Genomic DNA, 27,355 nt, shown 5'->3' with positions numbered 1-27,355 from the left:
TACTGCATGTGCTCAAATTTGGATTTAAGGTCTTCAGAATAGTGAAAAAGTAACCATGGTTAATGTGTGTGTGTCTCTGTCTGTGTGTGTGTGTGCGCGTGTGTGTGTGTGTGATAGAGAGAGAGTGTGCAGTCGGCCAAAAAAAAATTCTCCTCTTCTTCATTGATTCCAATCAATATATAAGAATCCACATGAATTTATTAAAATGTAAACAAAAAGGGTTAAAAACGTTGTTCAAATGTAAGTTTAGAACGTATAGTATTTTTAAAATAGTAAATATAAACGGTGAAAAACATAAAATGAAATGTAATTTTAGAATGTATTTAAAAATTGTAAATAAAACCAGTGAAAATGTTACTGAAATTGATTTAAATATACTAATAAATCTCAAATTAGAAATCTAATCCAGTGTAAATGTTGTTGACCTTCAGTTTTTTATGGTCATGTAAAATAAATGACCAATTTCGATTGGTTTTCGTTTGGTTGGGATTCGAAAATAAGAAAAAAAAGTGTTTTGGACCAAATTCATAAATTGAGATTTTAGTCAATATGAAAAATTTATTTCAGAAAATGTTTTCTGAGATAAACTTAAAAGAAAAATCTGACATATATTTAGAATAAATAGTGTATTTAAAATAAATAAAATAAAATGAGATATTTCATTGTCAAAATCATAGGACATTTTGTGAGTGAAAAATATACATATTTAATACTTCATTCATCTCATTATTTGATATATTTCTTTTAAGTTGAGCATGATTATTTGAAAGAGTTAAAAAGTGATGTAGAATAAACATTTTGGACCTATAAATATGAATGTGTCTTTGAGAAACATCTCATATTATATGAGATTTACCTATAAACAGTGGCGGATTAAGGATTTGGAAACGAAGGGAGCGGAATATATAGTATTAGCTTGATTTAGTGCGGACGTGGCTACTTTTTTCAGTGTTCGGGACGACGCCGAAGGCAAACAAAGGGGACGGACATGGTAATTTTACGTCCCGATAAGAGAAAATTAGTCGCACGGAGGGGGCAACCACCCCATCCTACCCCCCACCCCCCTAGATCCGTCGATGCCTAAAAATAATATTTGTCTCGCCTAAAATAAGACATTTTCTAATACTTTCTTATATAAATTTTACTACCATTATTTTTTACTTTATAATCTCTCTATCTAACTTTCTAATCACCATTTTTCATAAGTTATGTGCATAAAATAAAAGACCCGCTTATGATAGGATGGAGAAAATATTCATATTTTTATAGAATATATCGGAAATATCAAACTCATATCATTTCCATAATAAGAAATTTCGTCCACAAATGGAGTGTCCAAAATAGTATTTATTCTCCCACAAATATTGTACTGCATGAGTATTAAATGTGGAAATGGTCAAGAAGTGCACATTTCAAACTGGGGCCGTTATTATTATCTAACTGCATTTCAATTGCAATATTAATGAACCATGTGCCTGACATCTTATTTTTTGCGTTATTACTTAACATCCACGAGACCACGACCCAAAGGTTATGATTAATTACAAATTAAAGATCTAATCTTAGATATAATGTCAAATAAATTATATTTACAAATTTAAAAAATATTAAATAAATTTAAAGGATATAAATGTCAATTTTTGTATCTGAAACCAACCACATTTCTTCTCCTCAAAATTATCTTAAAACTTTAAATTTACGTAACTCTCTCGATTTAAATTATTTTTTTGTAAAAAATATATCAAATTAAAAGTAATTTCATAAGAATTCTAACGCGATCTCAATTGCATATGATCCGATGATGAACTATTAAAAAATTTATTTCAATTTTCGTATATATTGATAAACAGATTTTATATTAATAAATGCATCAAACAATTTCAATATAATGCATGTATAATATATCAATATAAACTGTGTTGATATTTTCGGGTACTTGGATTGAAATTCTAATGCCATTGTGTTGGTATTTGTAATACACTGTGTTGATATAAAAAACACCATGAAAATTATTATGTTATAAAAGATTGACTATTTTACCCTTTTGTTGATATTTTATCCGTGGGTCATAATCTCATCCACTCATCTAAAGACCTAATGGCGTAAGATTGGTATTAGTTGTGGATTGGATACTATATTTACTTTAACATGACCCCACGACCCAATACATTAAAACTGTTATTCATTTAATACATTTTAAAATAATTATTTTTAACTTTTTTGTACTCCTACTCCCTCTTTCCCAAGAAAAGCGAAGCACTTCTTTTGGGGACGGGATTTAAGGAATTGATATGTAAAGAGTTAAAATAGTGAGAGTAAAATATGAGAGAGAGAAAAAGTAGAGAAATAAAGAGAGAATAAAGTAAGGGCATCTCAGAGCCTATCTCCATTTCCTCCTGCCACGTCAATAACTCATCTCAGAGCCCATATCTCTGCAATGAGAGCTCATCACAGAGCCTATCTTTTTTCCACATCAACACCATTTTCTTTTATTTTTAATGTTAATGTCTAATTAACTTAAATTAAAATACATAATAAATTAATTCTTTACTCATATTTTTCTCTCACATATAATTAAGGATGAAGTATTTATAAGAGAAGAAATTTAATAAATTAATTTATAAAAAGAAATTGAAAATCGGCCCTGGCGACTGCAATGGGGGCCTATCTCAGGGCCCATGGGAAGCCGATGGCGGATCACCTAAAGCGATCACTCGGCCTTGGGGCGGAGCCTTTGGTGAGTGGAGATAGGCCCCCCTCTCCACAATGGGGGCCTTTGAGAGCCCATGGGGTGGTCGATCGCTCGGCCCTTGCGATCGGCCACCATTGCTAATGCTCTAAGAGAAATGATTACTAAAAAGAAAAATAACTCACTTATAATTGACATTCTAAAAAAGAACATGACTCGCTTATTTTGCAAACCCTAAATTGAAACTTGAAAACAGAGGGGGTATAATATAATTTGCCATTGTGAATATTCATACTTTCTCATATGTGGATAATTGAAAATTACAAAGATGCTATGAATGAGGAACCACCAATTGCGAGAGATATAGATACGTGTAAAATGATTGAAATGGTAGTGTACCTTATTTATATCTTCTAGATACATAAATGAGAGTCCGAGTCGAGATTATAATATTAAACTTGCTTTTTCACTATGACCTATTATTATTCACTTCGATTAGCATTATTTTCCATACACTATCTAATCTTGGCTTCATCTATCATATCAAAGAGGACATAGGTGTGGAGTCCGTTGAGGAAAATTAATTCAAAAGAGAAATGGAAAATAAATAATAAATTATTATTATTATTAATATTATTGTTTAAATATACAACTAGTATTTCTTATTTTTCTTTCAAAGTGTCCTTAAAAACTTTTAAGCAAAAGGGCGTCCTTGGACTCACTAAGAGCATCCACAATGGCGGCTAGCCCACCGGCTAGCCGATTCGCGTCGCTAGCTGGTCGGCTAGCCGAACCATTGCGATCGGCCAGCCGAAAATCGACGAAAAAATCGGCGTGGGCTAGCCATTTGATGGCGCTGGCTGCCATTGTGGCGTGTCGATTGGTCAGCAATCGGTCAGCGCTATTTTTAAATTTTTTTTAAAATTTTTGAAAAACTATATAAACGCGATTTTCCCGCTCACTAAATTTATGTACAACAGCAACATCTAGCGATGGACAACAACAACTAGTCCCAATACAAAACTAAGACCTAAAACAGAAACATGTCATAGCGTCGAGACCCCCGTTCGGCTAGCGGCAAACTATAACGGATTCAAGGCATACTAACATTTTTTAATGTATTTTTTTAATAAATTAGTGAGGAGTAGAGTGGGGCGGTGGCTCGTGTGTGGAAGCCCGGATTTTTTTTTTTTATTATGTAATTTTTTTTATTTTTAGTTAATGTACTTTTTTTTATTTAAATAAAATTAACGAATTTTTCCCGTATATGTGTCGTAAATTTAATTCCGTATTTTGTGTTTAATTCTGTAAATGTAGTTGTTTTTAAATTATTTTTATTGCGGCTGGCCTATGACTGACCTAAATCTGATGTGGCAGATGGATTTTTAGTACTGCTGACGTGGCAGAGGGAAAGAGTGGTTGGCCTATGGCTATCCTATTTCTATTGTGGATGCTCTAATATAGGCTATCCTATTTCTATCGTGGATGCTCTGATAGAAATGATTCTAAATTCAGATGAATTAATCTAATGGGATTAATTAATCATTTGAATTTTGAACTAAGAATATTATTTCCTGCTACGTTTTAGGGAGCAACCTTGGGACCCGTCTCTTCAGGTCTTGCTTCTAGACATGATAGATACATCATACATACAATTATTGACAGGTAGTACATACAATAATTTAGTTATTATATTAATTGAATCAATATTTAGAATGAGTTAATACAGCCATAAACTATGGTTAAGTTTTATGTTTGGTATATAATAGTATATTATTGGATTCATATCTTTGAAATAAACTGATATCCACACATTTATGTAAAATTTCAGTCTCCACATAAAATATCATTTTTGAATTGGACCACCGATGTGGCCCTGTGTCTTAGATCTAATTGCTCGGATGCCCTGTGTCTTAGATCTAATTGCTCGGATGATTTAGTACTATTACGTAGTACTCTCTCCGTTCCATAGTAATAAAAGCATTTTTTCGGCACGGAGATTAAGAAAAATTGTATTAGAGCATCTCCAATGGTACTTTGGCCAGAAATCGGCCAGCAGTTTCTCCCCCTGCCACGTCAGCAGCACTAAAAATCCACCTGCCACATCAGATTTAGGCCAGCCGCAATAAAAATAATTCAAAAAATACTACATTTACGGAATTAAAATTACGATTAAATTACGGAATTAAATTTACGAGACATATACGGGAAAATTCATTAATTGCATTTAAAAAAGGTACATAGATAAAAAAAATTACATTTAAAAAGGTACATAATAAAGAAAAAAAACTATCGCCGTGCAATCCTCCGTGCCCACAACTCTTCAATTATATCCTTTTGGAGTTGAATATGAGCATCCACTTGGCGCATGTTGGCAAATTCCTTGAGGCGGCCGGCTTCATCGAGAGGTACCCCACGTCGTACACTAGGGGTGGCCGTTCCGTGGCTTGGACCGGCTTCATCATCATTGGCCCAACTAGTCAGTTGTACGCCTTCGTCTTCGACGATCATGTTGTGCAGTGATAATGCAGGCGTACATTATCTGGGAAACGCATCCGACATCCCACAAACGCGTTGGACCCTTAATTGCCGCCCATCGAGACTGGAGCACACCAAATGCGCGCTCCACGTCCTTGCGCGCCGACTCCTGTCGTTCCGCAAAGTAGGCCTTCTTTTCATCACTTGTTTGCCTGATCGTCTTCACAAAGACCGGCCACCGAGGGTATATCCCATCCGCCAAGTAGTAGCCCATATCATGCCGGTTGCCGTTGGCCACAAATGAGACGGCTGGACCGACGCCCTGGCACTTCTCGTTGAAGAGGGGAGACGAGTTCAGGACGTTGAGGTCGTTGTTCGACCCGGCTACCCCAAAATACGCATGCCAGATCCACAGCCGGTAATCAGCTACGGCCTCGAGGATTATCGTGGGATTCTTTGACTTGTAGCCGGTCGTGTAGGCCCCCTTCCAGGCAGTCGGACAGTTCTTCCACTCCCAATGCATACAATCTATGCTGCCTAACATCCCGGGGAACCCATGCTTCTCCCCGTGCATCACGCATCAAATTCGACAATCTTCGGGAGTAGGGCTTGAAGGTACTTGCTCACCGAAAACGCTTATCACACCCCCCACAGAAATCCTTCGAGACATTCCAGGGCTGTCGACTCACCGATGTGGAGGTACTCATCCCACATGTCTGCCGCGCCTCCGTAGGCCAACTGCACGATTGCCGCCGTGCACTTTTGAATAGGGGTGTGGCCGATGCTGCCAGACCGCATCGTGCCTAAAGCGGAAACACAGATATCGACGTTCTAATGCCCAACGATGCGCATAAACAACTCCATGCGCATTCTAAAACGCCGCCGGAATAAGTTAGCGGGAAACCGCGGGTTCTCCGAAAAGTAGTCGTCGTACGGCCGCTGATGTGCGGCGGCGTGATCCCGATCAATCACTGCTCGGCGGTGGATAACCCGTGGAGGGCGAGGTATCGCCTGCTGTTCCACCATACGCATGTACCGCTCCATCTCGCGGTTCATGTAGGCATTCATAGCCTCGTTCATCCTCCATTCGTACTCCTCAGCATCCCCACCACTACCACCACTACCACCACCGCTACCACCCGCGTTACTCATCGCTCAATGATGCTCTTGTACAGAAAGTTAGAGAGAGAGAAAACTCGTTAAAACAAGTCGTGCAAATGAAAATGAAACGAAAATCGCGTTTATATAGTTTTTTTTTTTAAAAAAAAAAAACAACAAAAATCAGCGCTGGCCGATCGGGCCGCCACAATGGCGGCTAGCCGATCGGCCAGCGCGAAAAATCGGCTAGCCGGTCGCTAGCCGACCATTGGAGATGCTCTTAGGTGAGTTAAGTAAAGTGAGAATAAAATGGAAAATAAAAAAGGTAGAGAGGTGAAGAGAGAAAAAAATAAGAGAGAGTAAAGTAGGGGTGGAAAAATGTGTTGACTTTTACTAGAAAGGGAAATGACTCTATTACTATGGAACGTACCAAAATGACAAAATGACTCTATTACTATGGAACGGAGGAAGTACTAAGGATGCCAAATCGAGGCGTCATGCTAATATATGATTCTCTTAAAATTGGATAATTGCGTAAGATGCTTAATAGTATGATAAAATCATAAAATGGATCATGCTAATGTATGAATCCAGACCGTTCTTACTTAAAAATTCGATGGATAAACTAAGAAAAATGGAGAAGAAAATGAACAATAACGGTCGATATGAAAAAACATCTTAACACAGCTAAGATTTTATCTAAAATGTTATATACATTCGATTATAGAATAAGTATAAAATTACAATTCTACTTATAAATCTAGATGCATACATAGCAAGAAAAATAAAAATACTCCCACCATCCACCATTAAGAATCTCATTTCTTAGCGGCACGGATTTTAAGAAATGTTAAGAGCATCTCCAATGCAAATAGGCCAACCATAGGCCAGTCACTCACTCTCCCTGCCACGTCAGCAGCACTAAAAATCCACCTGCCACATCAGATTTAGGCCAGCCATAGACAAAGCCGCAATAAAAATAATTCAAAATATACTACATTTACGGAATTAAAATTACGATTAAATTACCGAATTAAATTTACGAGACATATACGGGAAAATTCATTAATTTTATTTAAATAAAAAAAAGTACATTAACTAAAAATCAAAAAAATTACATAATAAAAAAAAATCCGGGCTTCCACACACGAGCCACCGTCCCACTCTACTTCTCACTAATTTATTAAAAAAATACATAAAAAAATGTTAGTATGCCTTGAATCTGTTATAGTTTGTGCATCGCTAGATGTTGCTCTTGTACAGAAATTTAGAGATGGAGAAAATAGCGTTTATATAGTTTTTTAAAAATTAAAAAAAAAAAGAATTTTTTAAAAAAATTAAAAAATAGCGCTGGCCGATCGGCACGCCACAATGGCGGCCAGCGCCACGCCATCGGCTAGCCCACGCCGAAATTTTGGCCGATTTCCCGCTGGCCTACTCCAATGGTTCGGCTAGCCGACCGGCTAGCGACACGAATCGGCATTGGAGATGCTCTAAGAAAATTGAGAGAAAAAAAGTTAGTGGAATATGAGTCTCACTTATATTAGTTGTAAATGAAATGTGGGGGGAATAAGTTAGTGGAATGTAAAACTCTATTACCATTTATGGTAAAAGTGAACTGATACTCCTATTCGCGGACGGATTAAAATGGAAAAACAGGAATCCTATTCGCGGACGGAGGAGTAACATAGATTCTAATATGCTTTTACTAATATATACTTTCATTTTCCACTGAAGATGATTCACTGTTATTTTTCGTCCGTTCCAACAAAAATGATCTATTTACTTATTTAGGAAATGGTTAAAATATTCAGTTACCTTTTCTTTATCTTTATTCATCGTCAATTTTTTCTGTCTCTTACTTTATTTTTCTTTCCTATATCAAATCACCAAACAATCTTCTCTCTTTATTACTTTATTCATTTTCTCTTTGGTTTTCAGCTAATAAATCGGATAAAAATGGATATACATCTCACTAGAAAAAAGATCGCCATATCTTTAAAAAGAATTTTTAGTATTTCGTTATCTTGTAAACAATAAATATAAAAATACATAATTCAAATATAAACAAACGACAACACTAAATATGGATGCACTGCTACTGCAAAAATTTATGACATATACTAAAAATTGTGTGAATTTGATTTTAGTATAAATAGTTAGAGTAAAATTACTTTTTGAAATGACATATACTCAAAAATAGGTTTAAGTTTGATGTAAATGATACTTAGACTTTGAAGTTTGCACTTTTTTAATCTTTAGGCTTTAAAAATATCTGGGGTAATCCCTAAACTTTGATGTAATAACATTTTTGTCCTTTTTCATTTTTTTAAATATTTTTGAATATAAATATCCCAAAGCCATGAAAGGCAGTTGTATACTTTTGTAAAACTCCACTAATTTTGTCTCTTTGCAACTTTAATAGTAATATCCTTGGTGATTCCTGAACATTGATTAGTCACATTTTTAATCTTCGGTGATTCCTACTTATTTTTTTCACAAATTTATAAATTATTTTTTTCACAAATTTATAAATTATTTATAAATTTTTCACAAATCTTCGGTGATTAGTCACATTTTTAATCTTCGGTGATTCCTACTTATTTTTTTCACAAATTTATAAATTATTTTTGCTGTTATTGCGAGTATTTTACTTCAACCCAGGACAAATAAGTCATACTAACATATTAGGAGGATTTAACTTCATTCCTGGATATATTAGTACTTCATTCCATTAGGTTTATACTTCATTCCAATAGGATTATTACTTCATTCCAGTATGTAAAGGTAGTTTCGTCGTCGCGTACCATTCTCTTTCTATCAATGCCGCCACGACGCTGATAACAAAATGGAATGATAGCCTAATTGAATGGTGTAATAAGAACATGAAATGATGTAATAAACTATTTGAATGAAGTATGTGTAGCATTTGAAGTCCTACTGGAATGAAGTAAAAACCTTATCCAATAAAGTAATAACGTTTTTGAATGAAGTATGTGTAGCATTTGAAGTCATACTGGAATGAAGTAAAAACCTTATCCAATAAAGTAATTACGTTTTTGAATGAAGTACTGGAATAAATTGCATTATTTAAAGTGAATAAAGTAAAAACTCAGGTAAATGAATTCGAATGAAGCATGCGTTGAATCATTTCAAAACCTACTGGAAGTAAGTAAAAACATATTGTAGTTTCAAGGTATTACGTATATGCCTAATACATTGAAGTAAAATAGGCTTGCAATGAAGACCAAAATAATTTACACGATAGTGCATCTCATCAAAAAAACTAGATCTAATGATTCTAATTTGATTTCTAGTTCGGTTTTTAAAATTGGTTCGACATTGATCACAACTTTATATAATACTTATAGATACTTTTATTAATTATTAGTTCAATGGTTAATACAAATTTTATTATTTAAAAAAATACATTCAAATTGTACACCCACAATCCTGAAATATTAAAACAAAGTTATGTAGTATTAATTTCATATAATTCATAAATATACGTATACTTTAATAGGAGATGAATCATTTCAGAATTTTTTTTAAAATCAAAAACAAAATTCGCAAATACATTAATATCATTTAAAATTACAAAAAATTAAGTTTCTGACTCAATATTAGTTTGATGATTAATGAATATCAGTTTTGACAGATTATCGGGAACTCATATGTTTTCTGATTTCAAATAATATTACTGTATTTGCAAAGTAATACTCCCTCCGTCCGCGAATAGGAGTCCCATTTTTCCATTTTGGTCCGTCCATGAATAGGAGTCCCGGTTCATAATTACCATAAATGGTAAAGAGGCCCTACATTCCACCAACCCATTACACTCACATATCATTTAAAACTAATATATACAAGTGGGACCTCTATTCCACTAACTTTCTTCCACTCACTTTTCTTAACATTTCTTAAAACCCGCACCGATAAGAAATGGGACTCCTATTGTTGGACGGAGGGAGTATTTGTTAGGATTGGTATACTGAAAAGCATATTTCGAGCATGTTGCACGGATAGAATTGCTTGTATACAATAAATTTTAAAATCCACTTTTAATCCAAAGCGAGAAGAAGTAATTTTATCCCATTGATGTTTGCTTGTGCATTTATAAGATGTTTCTCAAACATTTAAATGTATAAGAAGCAAACAAGTCTAATTTTTCTACATAGTAGACTGGTCGTGAACGATGTTCACAGAAGGTGACGCAGTTGGTCCTTTGTAGAAGAGAAATAGAATTTCACAACCTAGATAGGCTTTGGCTACCTATCGTGAAAGGTTGCAATGTCAGTCCGCATGTTTCCTTACCTTAGGAAATAAACGACACTGGTGTGGTATAGCACTGAAGGATCTAACAGTTGAGATAAGTCTTTCTTGCTATTTACTGAAAGACGAGGTCTCGGTGATTGTTATTTCTTAATCATTGTTGATATAACATTGAGCATACGATATTGATTATGCACTACTTTGATTTATCAAATGGTGCAGATTTTTCGCAATCCAAGAATCCTGATATCTTGGGTAGTGGTGATCAATGTCTAGAGGTGCTAGTATTGTTATTGCAATGAATCGTGTGCTGGGTGAGTCCAGTTTGATAATATCCTCAAGAGGTGTTCGAAAAAGGTTTTATTATTCAGAAACCCGGCCGGTTGGAATTTATTCCAGAATAATAAATAAAGATTTTGAACTAGACAACTCTTGGAAAACGATATTAATTAATTAAAGTCAAATAGCAAACTTAAATTGATTAATGGATATTTATATCTTTAACACGGGAAATGATAAATTAAAGAGGTAAAAGCCCGGATTACTCATAATTTGGGATTGGACGGGCAGTCAATATTATTATACTATAGTGGATGATAATAATATTTTGTTTGGACTTGTATTAAATTGGGGCTCAATTTAATTAGTAAAAGTCCAACAGGTTTGGCCCAAGTCCAACCTCCATGGATCCCTAATCTGGCCCATCATAACTCAATATAAAAGGAGATTAGAAAGGAGATTTAATGTGATTCAACACTTAAATTTCGTTCTCCCCTCTCTGGAGTGAACGGTTTTTCAGTTCTTCATAGAACTGAAGTTCTATCTTCTTTCTAATCAAGCCCTTTTCGATTCTGACAAGCTTTGCCTACCCAAAGGTCATTATCTGAGTTCGGGATACAGATTAGAAGATTTGTGGTTGAGTACGAAGAACATCACGTGGAGAAGGCGCAAGCAATCGTCGATTCTTTGGAGAATCAGATCGGCAATTCTAAACCGTAGGAAATTCATGAATTGGGGTTTTTAATTCCTTTTACATGTGTTCTTGAATGCAATTTGATTGTTTAACATGTAGATAATTAATCTCATAATCGGCCAAATAGATCTGTAGATCTGATTTATTTGTGTATGCATGATTTCCGCTGTGCAAGGGGCACCAATCCCCAGCAATATTGTTATGTATTTCGGCTATAAAAAAATATTCAGAAATGAATCATCTCCTATTAAAGTATACATATATTAATGAATGTAGTTATATTTAATATTTTAAATTCAGAAATATTTCAAAAAGTGTAAAAGGACAAAAGTATGATAAATTAAAGTTCAGGACTACCTAAGATATTTTTAAAGCTGAGAAGTGAATGAGACAAAATTAGTAGTATAGTTTATTAAAATACATGAATGCCCTCCATAATTTTGAGGGGCACATTTAGATCAGAAAATATTTCAGAAAATGAAAAAAGGACAAAATAAAATGATTATATTCAAGTCGATGGATTATCCAAAATATTTTTAATATCTAAGAGTTTAAAAGGTACCATCTCCAAAATTCATGAACCATTTATATAGTTCACTCTTGTTTTTAAAGTCACAATTCAGACTCACATATTCGTACATACTAATTTATAGTATTACTCCTCTCGTTCTATTATAAGTCCGTCATTCCACTTTTTGGCAAAAAATACTACTCCCTCAGTTTCATAGTAGTGAATGCATTTCTTTCCGACACATAGATAAAGAAAAATTGTGTTAAGTGGGTTAAGTAAATGAAGAATAAAGTAGAAAATGAAAAATGAAGAGAGATGAAGAGATAATGAAGTAGAGAGAGTAAAGTAAGTGAGAAGAAATATGTTAACTTTGACTAAAAAGGGAAATGACTCCACTACCATGGAAACCAAAATGGCAAAATGGCAAAATGACTCCACTACTGTGAAACGGAGGGAATACATTTTCTCTCACTTTTTTTTTATTATTTCTTAAATTCTTCACTTTTTTCTTTCTCATATTTTATTTTTTAAAATTAATTTGTAAAATGGGACGAGTAAGTATATAAGACATGATGTCTTATCAATTTAAGTACTTCATCTACAAAAATTTCATTTATAGATGACACGGATTTCGATTAAAAAAAGTGATAAAATAAGTACTTCTATCCTCGCCTAAGCGATATGTTTCTATTTTGACACAAAAATTTAGGTAGTGGTGTTTAGTGAATTAAATTAATAATAGTAAAGTAAAATAGAGAATAAAGTAAGAAAGAGAAAAAGACAATAAGGTAGTAAGAAAGAAAAAGAATGAATAAAGTAAGAGAGATATGAGAATAAAGTAAGAGAGATGAGTGATTTAATTATTACCAAAAAAGGAGTACGTCTCACTTAGATTGAGACGGAGAGAATAAGACGGAAGGAGGAAAGTAAATAAAGTAATAGTAAAAGAGATAGAAAGAAAAAGTGGGTAAAAATGAGAATGTGAAGTAAAAGCAAGTACATTCTAAAATGACAAAAACAAAACTATTTTTTTTTTTAAATGAGGGATTATAAAAATCAAAATTTATATCATAGAGTCAGGAATTACCTATCACATCAAATTTGATGACGTTGACTATATTAAGAATGGATGCATATAATTACACTGATTGCAAATAAAAGATTATAACAAATTATTATGGTTAATTAGTATAGGAACGAAGTGGCATTTGGCGAGTTGTTGGGGGATAAATGCGGCTATCCAATTAATTAAACATAAATCACACGGTTCACGTGTTTGTTGAGAGGCTTTTTCCCCACAGCACAGTTGTGGTCCCTATAGACACGTGGTCAAAAAGTATGATAGAGCCACCCGACCTACTTCCCAACCATGGTTATCTTATCTACTTATTTCATTTCAAACATTATATTATTATTTTTTAAGAATTTTGTTGCATGGTCACACATTTTTTAAGCACGTTGACATGATTAGGTGCTCCAACTTATTTCATCCTTTTTTATGCATCTACCTATTTTATATTAATTATATTAATGATTATTTCTAAATAAAACATAAAGTGAATAAGTTTTTTTAAAAAATAATCACACTAGTAATAATTATTTAGATGATTAAAAATTAAACAATTTCTTTACTTTTAAAAAAGTTAACTATACCTATTACTCTACTTCATAAACAAACAAGCACGTAAGAGTTAAGACAGGTGTGTTGACCAAACAATAGAATGATTAATGTCTAAACTAAAAGTTCCGGATTCAAGCCCAACGTGACATGCCTATGTATATTTCTATTCCTTTATTAATAAATAATCAAGGGATTAAGATTTTGTATAAAAAAATATATACAGAAAAGAGTGTTATATAATTCAAAAATATCCCTCTTTCCAAAAATAAATTAATACTCTCTCCGTCCTATAAATTTTGTCATATTTTAACTTGATATGAGTTTTAAGAAATATGGAGTTATATATAAAGTGAATTGGTAAAGTTAAATGAAACGTGTATTCTAATATACTTCCTCCTGTCTGCGAATAGTAGTCCTTTTTTTCCATTTTGGTCCGTCCGCGAATAGGAGTCCCGGTTCATAATTACCATAAATGGTAAAAAGACCACACATTCCACCAACTCATTCCACTCACATATCATTTAAAACTAATAAGTGGAACCTATCATCCACTAACTTTCTTCCATCCACTTTTCTTAATATTTCTTAAAGTTCGTGCCGCAAAGAAATCAGACTCCTATTCGCGGACGAAGGGAGCATTGAGTTTTAAAGGAGGACTTCAAAATCTTAGCACCAATCATGAAATTTAAAAGATAATGCCATCAATCGGGACAAATACAAAACTTGGTTAAACGGGCCTAACTAAATAATGATGTATTGGGCTTCTAATATTGTTCTCTATGCCCCGATCACGAAACGGGCTCAATAACAAGCAATATTTAAATAGCCCACAAAATGACACGACATAAATGATTTGTTTTCCATATATATATATATATATGATGGTAATGACGCTCTTTAAAATCCCTCCCTATTCTCTTGATTGCCCTATTTCAAATTCAGAAAATTGTAGTGTGATTCTGCATTTCTGCTGTGTCTCTCTCATCATCACTCTCAGCTCAGGTACTATCTCTCTCTACATTACCTTTGATATAAGAATCTGTATTGATTATGATATGTGTTGAGGAATATCTCTTCTTGCCTCGTGCTTTCTAGAATATCTTTTGAAAACCAAGCTTAAACCCTAGCCCTCAATCCACGCACTGAGTGTGAGATGGCAGTGGAGTGGAACGCCGAAACCCTACAATTCCTGTCCCAGTGTTTCATCAACACACTCTCGCCGCTTCCAGAGCCCCGACGCCACGCGGAGGCTGCTCTGGCGGAGGCTGCCGATCGGGCTAACTATGGGCTGGCGGTTCTCCGGCTGGTAGCGGAGCCAGCTGTCGATGAGCAGATCCGCCAATCTGCTGCTGTTAACTTCAAGAACCACCTCAAAGCTCGCTGGGCGCAGAATCCCGACGATCCTGACCGGGTTGTCGTGCCTGACACGGAGAAGGACCAAATTAAAGGTTTGATAGTCAGGCTGATGGTTACTGCCACGCCTAAAATTCAAGCTCAGCTTAGTGAAGCTTTGACTGTGATTGGGAACCATGATTTCCCAAAACAATGGCGTGCTTTGTTGCCTGAATTAGTTGTGACATTGGATGAATTGAGTCAGGCAAATGATTATGTTTCAGTCAATGGAGTTTTAGCTACGGTTGATTCTTTGCTGAAGAAGTTTAGGTACGAGTATACGACAAATGATCTCTTGCTCGATCTTAAGTATTGTCTTGATAACTTTGCTCGCCCACTGTTGGAAGTGTTTCAGCGGACTGCAAGGTACCTAGACCATGCTGTGGCTTCTGGCTCTGCAAATGCTTCTGTTCTAAAGGGTTATATAGAGTCTCAGACATTATGTTGTTGGATTTTTCATTCGTTTAATTATATGGATTTACCAGAGTTTTTTGAGGATCATATGAATGAATGGATGGTTGAGTTTAATAAATATTTGACAATGAAATATCCTGCTTTAGAAGATAGTGGAAGTGAAGGGCTTGCGGTAGTTGATGACTTGAGAGCTGTGGTTTGTGAGAATATTAGCCTGTATACGAAGAGAGATGAGGAGACGTTTCAGAGGTATTTGGCTGGGTTTGTGGAGGCTGCGTGGGGACTCTTAGTGGCCACCTCGAATTCTTCTAGTCGGGAGGGTCTCACTGTGACTGCAATTAAGTTTTTGACGACGGTGAGTACAAGTTTTCATCATACATTGTTTGCAAGGGATGATATTTTGCAGCAGATTTGTCAGAGTATAGTGATTCCTAATGTGATGCTAAGGGATGAAGATGAGGAGCTTTTTGAGATGAATTACATCGAGTTCATCAGAAGAGATATGGAAGGCAGTGACTTGGAAACTAGGAGGAGGATCGCTTGTGAACTCCTCAAGGGAATTGCTTTGAACTATAAGGAGAGGGTTGCTGAAAAGGTTTCTGCTCAGATACAGAGTCTTCTAGCCTCATTTTCACAGAACCCGGCCGTTAACTGGAAGCACAAAGATTGCGCTATTTATTTGGTTGTGTCCCTTGCCACAAAGAAAGCTAGTGGCACCTCGATTTCCACCGACCTTGTTGATGTTGAGAGCTTCTTTGGGTCTGTTATTGTTCCAGAGCTGCGAAGTCAAGATGTTGATGGATTTCCGATGTTGAAAGCTGGTTCATTAAAATTCTTCACTATGTTCAGGAACCAGATCCCAAAAGCTGTTGCAGTCTCACTGCTTCCTGATGTTGTCCGCTTCCTGGTCTCTGAGTCAAATGTGGTTCATTCATATGCCGCCAGCTGCATTGAGAAACTCCTGCTAGTTAAGGATGAAGGTGGGAGGGCTAGATATTCTGCTGAAGATATTAGCCCATTTCTGCTAGCATTAATGACCAATCTTTTTGGTGCCTTGCAAAAGCCAGAATCTGAGGAGAACCATTATGTGATGAGGTGCATTGTGAGGGTTCTTGGAGTTGCTAATATTTCACATGAGGTTGCTTTACCTTGCATCAATGGTCTGGCAACTGTTCTAAAGAGAGTTTGTGAAAACCCAAAAAACCCTGACTTTAATCATCATCTTTTTGATTCGGTGGCTCTTTTAATTAGGAGGGCTTGTGAGCAAGACCCATCTATAATTTCTGCTTTTGAAACAAGCTTACTGCCCATCCTACAGGTGATCTTATCCAGAGATATTACTGAGTTCTTCCCTTATGCGTTCCAGCTATTAGCTCAGCTTGTGGACTTCAACCGATCTCCTTTACCAGCGAATTATATGGACATTTTTGCAATACTTCTTCTTCCAGATTCATGGAAAAAGTCTGCAAATGTACCTTCTCTTGTTCGCTTGCTCCAGGCTTTCCTCCGGAAGGCTCCACATGAGCTAAATCAGCAGGGGCGTCTATCCAATATCCTTGGAATATTTGAGAATTTAGTTTCATCTCGGAGTACTGCTGAACAAGGATTTTATGTGCTCAATACTGTGATTGAAAATCTTGGTTATGATGTTGTCTCTGCCTACATTAGCCATATATGGTTTACCCTGTTTCAGCGGCTGCAAAACAACAAAACAATAAAGATGGTCAAGTCTCTTATTATATTCATGGCAATTTTTCTGGTGAAGCATGGTCCTGAGAAACTTGTTGGCTCGATGAATGCCGTGCAGCCTGATGTTTTCTTCCAAATTTTGGAGAAAGTTTGGATACCTGACCTCAAGTCAATCACAGGTTCAATGGAGCTGAAGTTAACTTCAGTAGCTTCAACTAGGATCTTATGCGAGTCTCTGTCACCATCACATTCAGAACGTTGGGGAAAAATGCTTGACAGCATTGTTACTCTCCTTTCACGTCCCGAGGAGGACAGAGTGGAAGAGGAGCCTGAGGAACTAGATTTTAGTGAAACTATTGGTTCTAATGCTGCACGTTTCCAGTTGCGCAATGCTGGGAGAAAAGATGAGGATCCTTTGCCAGACATCAAAGATCCAAAGCAATTTTTGGTTGCATCTTTGGCAAATTTTTCTGCTCGCTCCCCTGGAACATTGCCTCAGATCATTGCAGGAAATCTTGATTCAGCTAATCAAGCTGCTTTACTTCAACTTTGCAGCTCCTACAATCTCACCATAGTTTAAGGATAATATACCTTGTGTAAGTTTTACCATTTGAAACACTCTTTTCCCTTTACATGTTGAGACTTCTTGGTCTTTGTAGATTGTTTTATATTTTAGATGTCATTTAGTTAAAGTTGTCAAGTAAGGATTTTTATTTTAGAAAGTCTAGGTGATTTATGAACTGTTTTCTTAGTCTAGTGGAATATGCCTTGGGTGCAAAAGAATGTGGGTAGCTCGTGAAACTAGTGAAGCCAATTATTTGACCACTTCATTTTATCCCTTGTAAGTGTATTGGAGTCAGTCTTAGAGGAGCTTTTGGGTGTCGCTATGTCTTGAACCATGGAAAAAGGGATTAAAAAAACTAATGAGATTGGAAGACCATTACATGTTATGCTGCCAATGTATACATATTACTTAGTATCTATGTGGCTAGCATAGTTGTGGCATTTCTGTTTGTGAGATCACACTTGTTGCCCTTGTTGTCTTTAAGTTGTGAGATCTCACTTGTTGCCCATGCTGCTTTAAGGTGTTTTTGATTTTATTGATTGATTTTATTCAACCATGTCACAATGATATTTTAGTGATATTTGGTTAGGATATTAATTTCTGGTGTTGGTTGTGCCAAACCATGAAAAAGATAACATGCTATGCTGCCATCTAGCATTTTTGGGGGAACTTATTCTCTTTCTATATGCATATATTTCTTATTAGCTGCACTTTTGTATGAGCTAGAGCCTGGATTATCTGCATGTCTTGGAGATGTTTTGGATCTTTATTGTTTGATCGTTGGCTGTTATTGTTTGATCGTTAACCTGCTTGTATGTCTTAGGGTTACATATTTAATTATAATCTATGTTAAATATTTCTTTTGTCATGCACCATTTAGGTTAAAATCAACACCTGCTTGCCTATGTGATGTTTTTGACAAATGCTTGTATGTGATAACATAAACTAGAATGTGACTGTCAGTTAGGCATTTTGAATTGTTTATTTGATGAACTTAGGAAAATTTTGACTGATCGTACGGAAAACTTGTTAAGAAATAATTCAGATGAGTTTCTCAACTTAATTGTTGCTTGTGTACTCCCCTTTAGCTCGAACCAACAGGCAACAAGACTAGTTACTAGCTCATAGTGGTTTTCCACACATGACTTTGTAGCCTGCAACTCCATAGTATTAATTTTGGCTCAAGACAAATTCATGGATGTTTTGTATTGTCATTATCTCATCCCACCGCCTTCAATGCTTTACAGACTTCTAGGCTTTTGTAGAAGAGTTTGTAACAATAAAATTCTTCTGTGTCACCTTACAATTTACATCTGCCCTTACTCTGAATGAAATCACTTTTAGAAGCACATTAATTTTTTTAAGTAACTGAAACTTAATTAACCTTTTCCTGTGATTTGGTTTCTGATGGTCCTTGCAACATTATGTCTTCTTTGTTCATTTTGTACGAAACATAACCCCATTTGTTCTGTTGTTTCCTTACTGCCATTCTTGTTATGGGACTACTCATCCAGCTTACATATTTCCGTTCCTAACTTGTTGATATACTCTTTTTGCCAGGATCATGTTCAGATGATGGAAATTGATGTTTTCTGGTCTTAGTTGTTGTGGGTCTCGGTTTTTTCACTATCCACTGCTCTTGCATCCAGTCAAATGAGTCGGTACATCTCAAAAATTTTCTGTTCGTGTAGGCTCATGAGATTTAAGTCCCCTTGGATTGACTGTGAACAAGCACCTGTTTCATATGAATTCGGTTCAAGGAGACTGTCGATTTTCCTTGCCATACAGTTACATAGCTGCATGGAACTTTTTCTTCTGTTCTGTGATGTGAAGCAACACAGACGGAAACCGAGTTTCTTTTTTTTTTGAGGGCTAAAATTATTAACAGTTTGCTTGTTATCAAGCTGTATGTGTCATTTTGTGTCTATCATTTCTTGAGATGAAATTTTAATTTTCTGTTGTGCTATCAATCTATCCATGAGTAGGATTTTTCTTAAGATAATGGGTTCTATTATATATTATATATCTCCATTTGGCTTCATACATTTTGTGAATTTGATATGATATGTTCATTGGTATGGTGGGCAATGCAAGAACGTCTATGATCACATTTGGAGGTAGCTCTGCGTGTGTGTGTGTGTGTGTGTTTTGAGGGAGACTAATGATAAGGTCTTTATTAGTTTGTGTTACACATTTTAGCCAAACCTTTTAAAAGTAGGTGAAAAATGACACATACATTTCCTTCTTTCAATATTTCAAACCGAAAAGACTATCATATTCATGTGGATCATTACAAATTTAACTATTTTGAAGTAGAGTATGTTATAGTGCGCGTGACAAACAATTTTCTAGCATCTAGGCTCTTTCCAAAGCCTAAATAGTGGTGGTATTTTTGTACATAACCTCAACCTCAAGGCTCAAACATTGCATCCGCTATTTCGAAATGTAATTGGGGGTAACCAATCTTTCACAAGTAAAGCACTGGATTTTGATAACAACCACTTGTTAAAACGAATTGAGGTATCATCTTAAGTGGGGATCAAGAAGATTCTCCATTGGTGAGCAAATCCAATGGTTAGGGAAGTGTCAATATTAACAAAAAGTTGGTCAAATTGTACGGACGCAAGGACCTAAATCTCAATCAATAATTGATCCCCCACAAGAATAATTTAAAATTGAACTCAAGGAATCCCACTTGCTAGCACTTGCCATTGAGTCACCATAATAAATGTTTTAGTGCTACCATCTTTGATTCTCTATCTCTCACCAAAAGCGCCCCATTTTCACAATCATTTTAAATTTCAGCCCAGTCCTTTCAAATAAATACTCCATATATACTGAGTAGTACTGTATTTGATTTTTTGTCATCAAATGTTTATATATTGTGCCTGTATGCGACTTCAAAGGACTATTGAAAATCGATTCTATCTTGAAAACAAAGATTTTTTTCTTACAAATGCTACACTGGCGAAAGAGATTGTGTATTTTTTACAGTTTATTTTCAGTATATTGATTTAACAATCTATATAGTGACAAAATGGATGGCCCACGGCCTATAAGAGCACTTAATAAGGTAGCCAATTAATTGTGCAAAAATATTTCAAAGTGAAGACTAGCTAGACTCTCCATTTTTAGGCTTCTTCCAAATAATTTCTTGGGCCAATAGGGATGGAGTTGGTGGGATGTAAGTGCATTCTAGGCAGTGTGGGGGAAGGAAGTTTAACTTTTTTTTATTTATTTAAATTGAATTTGAGTCGAGTCAAGTCGTATTAGTATTGAATATGATTATTTAGTAGGTATGATTTAGTTCAAAATTAGATTCGATAATAACAAATAACTGTTGTTGGATTTATATCACGAAAATTTAGTCATATTTTCCAAAATAATACTCCCTCCGTCCCCGATTAAGAGTCACACTTTGACCGGACACGAGTTTTAAGAAATATAAAGAAAAGTTGGTTGAAAAAGTTATAGAATGTAGGACCCATTTTTTTAATATTGGTTTTATAATAAAATATGAGTGAATTGAGTTAGTGGAATGTGAGACCTACTAACTATATATGGTAAAAATGAAGTGTGACTTTTAATTGAGGACAAATCAAAATGGAAAAGTGTGACTTTTAATCGAGGACTGAGGGAGTAGTATATGGCATGGCAACATACATATATGAGTTTGTTTTACCTCAATCTAGCACCACTCGCAGCAATTCATTTTTTCAGATTCAAAATTTAAATGTGTTAATACCATTTTCTTTGGCAACATACATGTTATTATATGTAATTTCTAATTTTATGCCCTCTTTTAAATAAATATAGGAGTATATATATTAAAAATTATAATACTTCTCATTGCTCTTAAGAAAAAAAAAAAAGGAGTATCTTTTTATAACTTCTCTTTGGACAGCTCGATGAAGAATTTGTACCCATAAATCATCATGATTCATGATTACATATCTAATGCACAAAAACTATATGTTAATTTGCTAGAGACATGATTGCATAGTAATTTTTCATTGCGAATCATATATAAAAACGAGTAATTTTGAGTCGGAAGATTCTCACTAGATACCGATATATAATGTTTTATATATAAAAAATGGTTATTGGAGGATTGGAATCGGAAGGAAAACATAATCGAGCGGAATTTGACAAATTAGTGGTATAACATCTAGTAATCCAAATGGAATCTACAGTTTCAAGATAGAGAATCCTCGATAAGATTGGTTTAACTTTAATTACATTTAATAATGGTCTAATTAAGAGACCTTTGAGAGGACCACAGAGTCATTTTAATATCCCCAACTAATTTAACTTTAGAGGATATTAATTATTCTATTTATTTTTTTCACTGAAATTTCCAAATCTCTCGATGGTAGTGGTGTGTGTCTCTTTTAATCTTTACGTGTAACTCGCGTCATATTGACTGATTTTGCCACCTCAAATAGCTAAGATATTTGTTTTCTTCTTTTACTATGTTAAAGAAGATCGTTAATAATTTTTAATTTAATCATGTGATAGACTCAAACCTCTAACCTAATGACCAGAGAAAAAGCGTCGTACTAAATGAGTTGCGCTTCACTGCCCAAATAGCCAAGATATTAAAAACTCATAACATGCTTTGCAATGTTTCAACTTGAGAAAAAGTGGACATTGATTTTTCCCCATGCTAAAATCTGAATAATTTTGAAGATCTTATCATTGCATACTAAGATATAGTAGTAAATTGTGGGATTGGAATAATAATCCTTGCAAGAGGTCAATATTATTAGCACAAGATGCAAAGTGAGAATCATATCCCTTCTTTGTAGCAAGCCAAAGTTGGGTCTTTAAACACCCCCCTCTCTTTTCCCATTTTTATTCTACATAAATGATTTGAGCATGTGTTATTTCAGTTATATTTCTTGTAAAATTTTAAAAATGATACTATAACATATTTTCACGAGACAACACAATGGTCCATGATTACCAATATAGTAGCAAGTTGAACTTAAAAAAAGAAAAGGGTGATGATGTAATAATGAAGAGGGTTGAGGGTTTATTGAGTTGTTTCCTTGTCTAAGGTTAGTGAAACATTATAGCCCTAATATAAGGAGCTTAACACTGATTTGGATTCCACTACACCATTACCCATTTCTTTATTAACCTCCTCACATTATTCTCATCCGTGCGCCCATTATTCTTTATTTAATTTATTATTTTGTGCATTCTAACTTGTCTACTCTAAAAGATTATCATACTCACACTTCATAAAAATAATAGTACAATGCTTAATTAATTATATTCATTTTAGCTATGGGAACTTGGCTGGATGCAATACATGTACTTAATTATGAATGCAAAACATCTTTTTATTATTGTATTTCCCTTTAGGTTTCATGAATTAGTATATACTGTTAAAAAAAACAATATTTTTTGCAATTAAAAAAATACCCACGTGTTAACATGCATATGAAAGATTGGTGCATATCAAAACTAGTCTCGTCCATCTAAAAGGAGTATAAGTGTATAACACATATACTATATATTAATATAATATATAACACATATATATATTAATATAATAGAAAGGAAATTTGTCTCTACAAATCATTGTTGTATTTCCAGTCACCATTTTGTCCTTTCCACAATACACCCATTATTGGCTTTCTCCAAAACTCTACAATTTCTTTATTTCCTAAAAATATTAAATAATTAAAGGTACGAATAAAATTCACATAAATGGTCCACTTTTGATTAATTAATTTTTGCAAAGGACGACCGAGACCTCCATTACCTCTAAAAAATGAAAAATAAAAAATCAGAGACCAAAAAGTGGCCAGAAAATTGCATACAAAATAAGACAAAACATCGAAAACATTCACGAATTTTTTATTGACGATGAAAATAAGAGGAAACCACATAAAAGAGATCTATTTTGGTTACCTAGTCATCAAGGGATACAAATATTTAGCACGACCACCAATCATATAGGTACAGCCCTCATACTATACTTTGATGCGTACATTTTTCTTAAAGGTACTTCTTAAGTAAGAGTGTATAAGACAGTTGTTCAATCAAAGGAAAATAAGTATAAGACAGATGGAAATTTAAATTTACTACTACGTTAATATAGTGCCTACACGAAAATAAAAGTAGTAGTATCATTTTATTAAGACAAAATACATCTATAAAAAATTACATCTAGAAGCTCTTAATTATACTAATATGTTTTAATTTATTAGGTTCTTTTAATTTTTTTGGTTTATCTAGTTCTCATACTAATGCATTTTGTTTCAGATTTTTTCGCAGATTGACATTTGATAATCTGTGAAAACTCAACAATTTATAATGCAATTCACCTATAACTACCATTCAATTTGTGAAAATCCATCTACAGTTTCCACAAATGTATATTGCATGACAGTGTTTACAAGGTTACATGTTACTCCCCCTGTCCCATAAAAGTTGAGTCATTTCATTCAGTGCACTTGTTTTGAAAAAATCGCAATAAATAGTTAAAGTGGATAAATAGTAAAGTAAATTTGAAAATAACGTAGAGAAGACTCTTATCTACGTATTTTACTTTATTATTTATCCATTCTAACTATTTATTACGATTTTTTCAAAACGAGTGCAAAAAATGAAGTGACTCAACTTTTATGGGACAGAGGGAACGTGTCATGTGGCAACACGAGGTCGGAAGTACGTTGTGATTTTAAAATTAGTTGTTTTTTAAGCACATCCCAATTTATTTTTAATTATACTCACTCCGTCTCACAAGAATATAAACTCTTTCCTTTTTAGTCCGTCCCACAAAAATATGCACTTTCTAAATTTGGATTTTTTCTCTCTCTAAAACTATCCTCATCAATAACCCTCACTCGACCCAACCCCAATTAACTTTTAAATAAAATTTTCATTTCTCTTTCATCCATATATTCAACCCCAAACTTAATTACTAAACTTTTACTTCCATCAGTGACTCCAACTCAACCCCATTAAATATATATTTTTTCATATATTTTTAATTAATATAAATTGTACTATAATTTATTCAAATATAATATAAAAATTATATAAACTTTTTTTATAATAAAAATTATTACACATTCATATATTTGAAGTACATCGTAATAAAATATACAAATAAAATAATTATATATTTATTATTGTGATATAAATATATGTTCAAATTATTTCAATACCAAATATATATAAACATGATGACATAAATCATCTAATAAAATAAATCAATAATTAAAAGTAAAGAAACAAAATAAAAAAAATATTCAGTATTACACCTATAGGAAATAGCCATGTGTATGTGCCCCCACTTTTGCTTGGGGGCGGCTGGGCGATACGGGAAGTACAGGGGGGATTGTGTTTATTTAGTTTATAATTATTTTTATTTACTTTCTTTTTTATATGGTTAAATGAATATAAGTTTAAAGGTAGCGTCAGATTCGAATTAGAGATCTTTGGTCTCAAGCATTATTAGCCCCAAGCATTTTTATTTATTTCTATTTTGTTCTATATGAGTGACCCTCCCTCCATAGTTAGCGATGGAGGTAGTGTAAAGAGGTGAGACTCTTTCTCTCGTAACAAAACTTTAATTACTCCCTCCGTCCCGGTTAAAATGACACATTGCTTAGTCGGCACGGGATTTTAGAAGTTATTGGTTAAAGTGTTTAATTGGATAGAGAGAATGTGGGTGTAAGTATTAGAGTAGAGAGAGAAAGAAAGAGGAATATTTTAATAGGAGTGAGAAAAAGTGGTTGAGTGTATTAATTGAAGAGAGAAAGTTACCAAAAAAGGAAATGTGTCATCTTAGTTGAGACAAACTAAAAAGGAAAATGTGTCATCTTAAGTGGGACGGAGGGAGTACTTTCTTTCTAGTTTTCTTTTATTTTACTAATTATACATTAAAACATGTGATGAATCAAAAATTCATATTCTTATGGGACAGAAGAAATAGTTTCTAACGTATTTATGATTCACCACTTGCTAATACACTACAAAAAAACTCGCTGTTTAGTGACGGATTAGTGAAATTTCTTCACTTAACAGATTAGTTACAGACTAATTTCCGCCAGATCCGTCATTTAAATTTGTCAGTAAAAAAATTTACTGACGGATTTGTTTGTCACTAAAGTTACTAACCCACCCAATGACGGAAAACATAGGCGACTGCTTCGCATTAGTGACAGAGTAATCTTCACTAATTAGTGACTAACGTTTTAAAGTCATTTATCTGTCACTAGTTGTTGAGCTATCATTCACCGTCACTAATCCCGTCACTATTCAGTGCTTTTTTTAGTGAATTTTGTCTACTATATATTGAAATTCAGAAACTTTTATTATATTTTTCATTTTAAAATTTAATAGTATAAAATTAGTCTTAATTGTCCATTAAAATACTATATGCATTTTAATATGAGATAATAAGCCATTTAATGAGATAGAGTCTTCTCTTTTTACAAGTGAGTTTGCATACGTAACAATTTTTATAACTTAAGCTATCTAATCTAACAAATTATCGCATTATAACATTATAATTTAATATTTACAATGTGACCAAATCGTGTAATTATAAGATTTTAGTCATAAGAGTTGCACCTTTTAGAAATAACTTGGAATAAAGAGATGTATGTAGGACAAAAATGCAACGTGATTTTGCGAATTCCTCACGTTTTCAAAGTTAGAGGCTTTGTAATAATTGAGAATTGAGTAGACGGACTATAAATATTTCAAAGTCAACCAATAAAAAGTCAACAAGTATTGCAATTTCAGTGCCCATTTTAGGGTTATTAATAAAGACTTAGCAGTTAGCACTTTACAATTGGGAATGACCAATATTTGTTTTGTCCTCAACCTCAACTACAGAATCAACTTATCATGATTGACACTCCAAAGAAAGAAAGCAAAAAGAAAATAAAAGAAAAGAAAATAAATTTTCCATGACTATGAGAAATGAGAAATAGAGAAAAATTATCATGGAAATTTGAATATGACTTCGAAATCAATATTACACTGTTAGACTATTATACGTATGGTTATGATTTTATAAGTAAAGATATTTCGAATACTAATAAAGTGAGTATTCTTTTAATCTTATACTAACATCTCTATGTCAAACGAGATTGTTTTAATTTTTACTTTCATATGTTAAAGTTAACGATATATATGATTGACTACACGGCATACATGTATGATTTTAAGCAGTCATATAATTTCATGTTATCTACGTATTTAATTAGAATACGTTGAATTTCCCAACAATGTTTTTCAATGTTGTAATAATGTCAACAAATGTGAATACTATTTCCCTTTCATAAGCCAAAAATTTGACCACTTCACCAAAAACATAGAAAAAAAGAATAAATAAATAAAAAGAACATGTGGTGCAGTTAAAATCAATAATGGGAGACTGAGTCTATATATATATGTGTATGAATATATGTGTATAGTTTCCCCTTAAAGCAAAAAAGAAAGAAACTTTTATGGGATTCTTATTTACAGAGAATAAAAGTAAAAACATTATTACAGCCAATAACGTGTGAGTAATTGTATTTTATTCATGTACGACGTATTTTAATGTGGATTCCCATATGGTTTTTCCTCATCTTTCTGTTATAATAAAGAAACATGTAATGCTAATCATTCCTCGAGTCAAC

At 33.9% G+C, this 27,355-nt stretch overlaps 1 protein-coding gene across 2 annotated transcripts; it reads left to right on the top strand.

The window, feature by feature from the left end:
• Positions 1-14,531: 14,531 nt before the first annotated feature.
• Positions 14,532-19,668, top strand: LOC125205355 (exportin-2-like). 2 transcript variants are annotated; one of them, XM_048104234.1, is made up of 3 exons: positions 14,532-14,644; positions 14,738-17,733; positions 19,263-19,668. In XM_048104234.1, exon 2 carries the CDS (start codon positions 14,796-14,798, stop codon positions 17,715-17,717), a length of 2,922 nt encoding a protein of 973 aa, XP_047960191.1. In that variant the 5' UTR covers positions 14,532-14,644; positions 14,738-14,795; the 3' UTR covers positions 17,718-17,733; positions 19,263-19,668. The 2 variants fall into 2 exon arrangements, with proteins under 2 accessions (XP_047960191.1, XP_047960190.1); XM_048104233.1 differs by lacking the exon at positions 14,532-14,644 and having other exon boundaries at positions 14,654-17,733.
• The last annotated feature ends 7,687 nt before the right edge of the window (positions 19,669-27,355 follow it).

This window comes from Salvia hispanica, chromosome 2, assembly GCF_023119035.1.
Source record: "Salvia hispanica cultivar TCC Black 2014 chromosome 2, UniMelb_Shisp_WGS_1.0, whole genome shotgun sequence".
In the NCBI taxonomy this organism is placed as follows: domain Eukaryota; kingdom Viridiplantae; phylum Streptophyta; class Magnoliopsida; order Lamiales; family Lamiaceae; genus Salvia; species Salvia hispanica.
This window is presented reverse-complemented; position numbering and strand designations above follow the sequence as displayed.

Bases quoted from the DNA above. Each gene is read 5' to 3' on its own strand.
- LOC125205355 (XM_048104234.1), top strand. From the start codon at position 14,796: ATGGCAGTGGAGTGGAACGCCGAAACCCTACAATTCCTGTCCCAGTGT.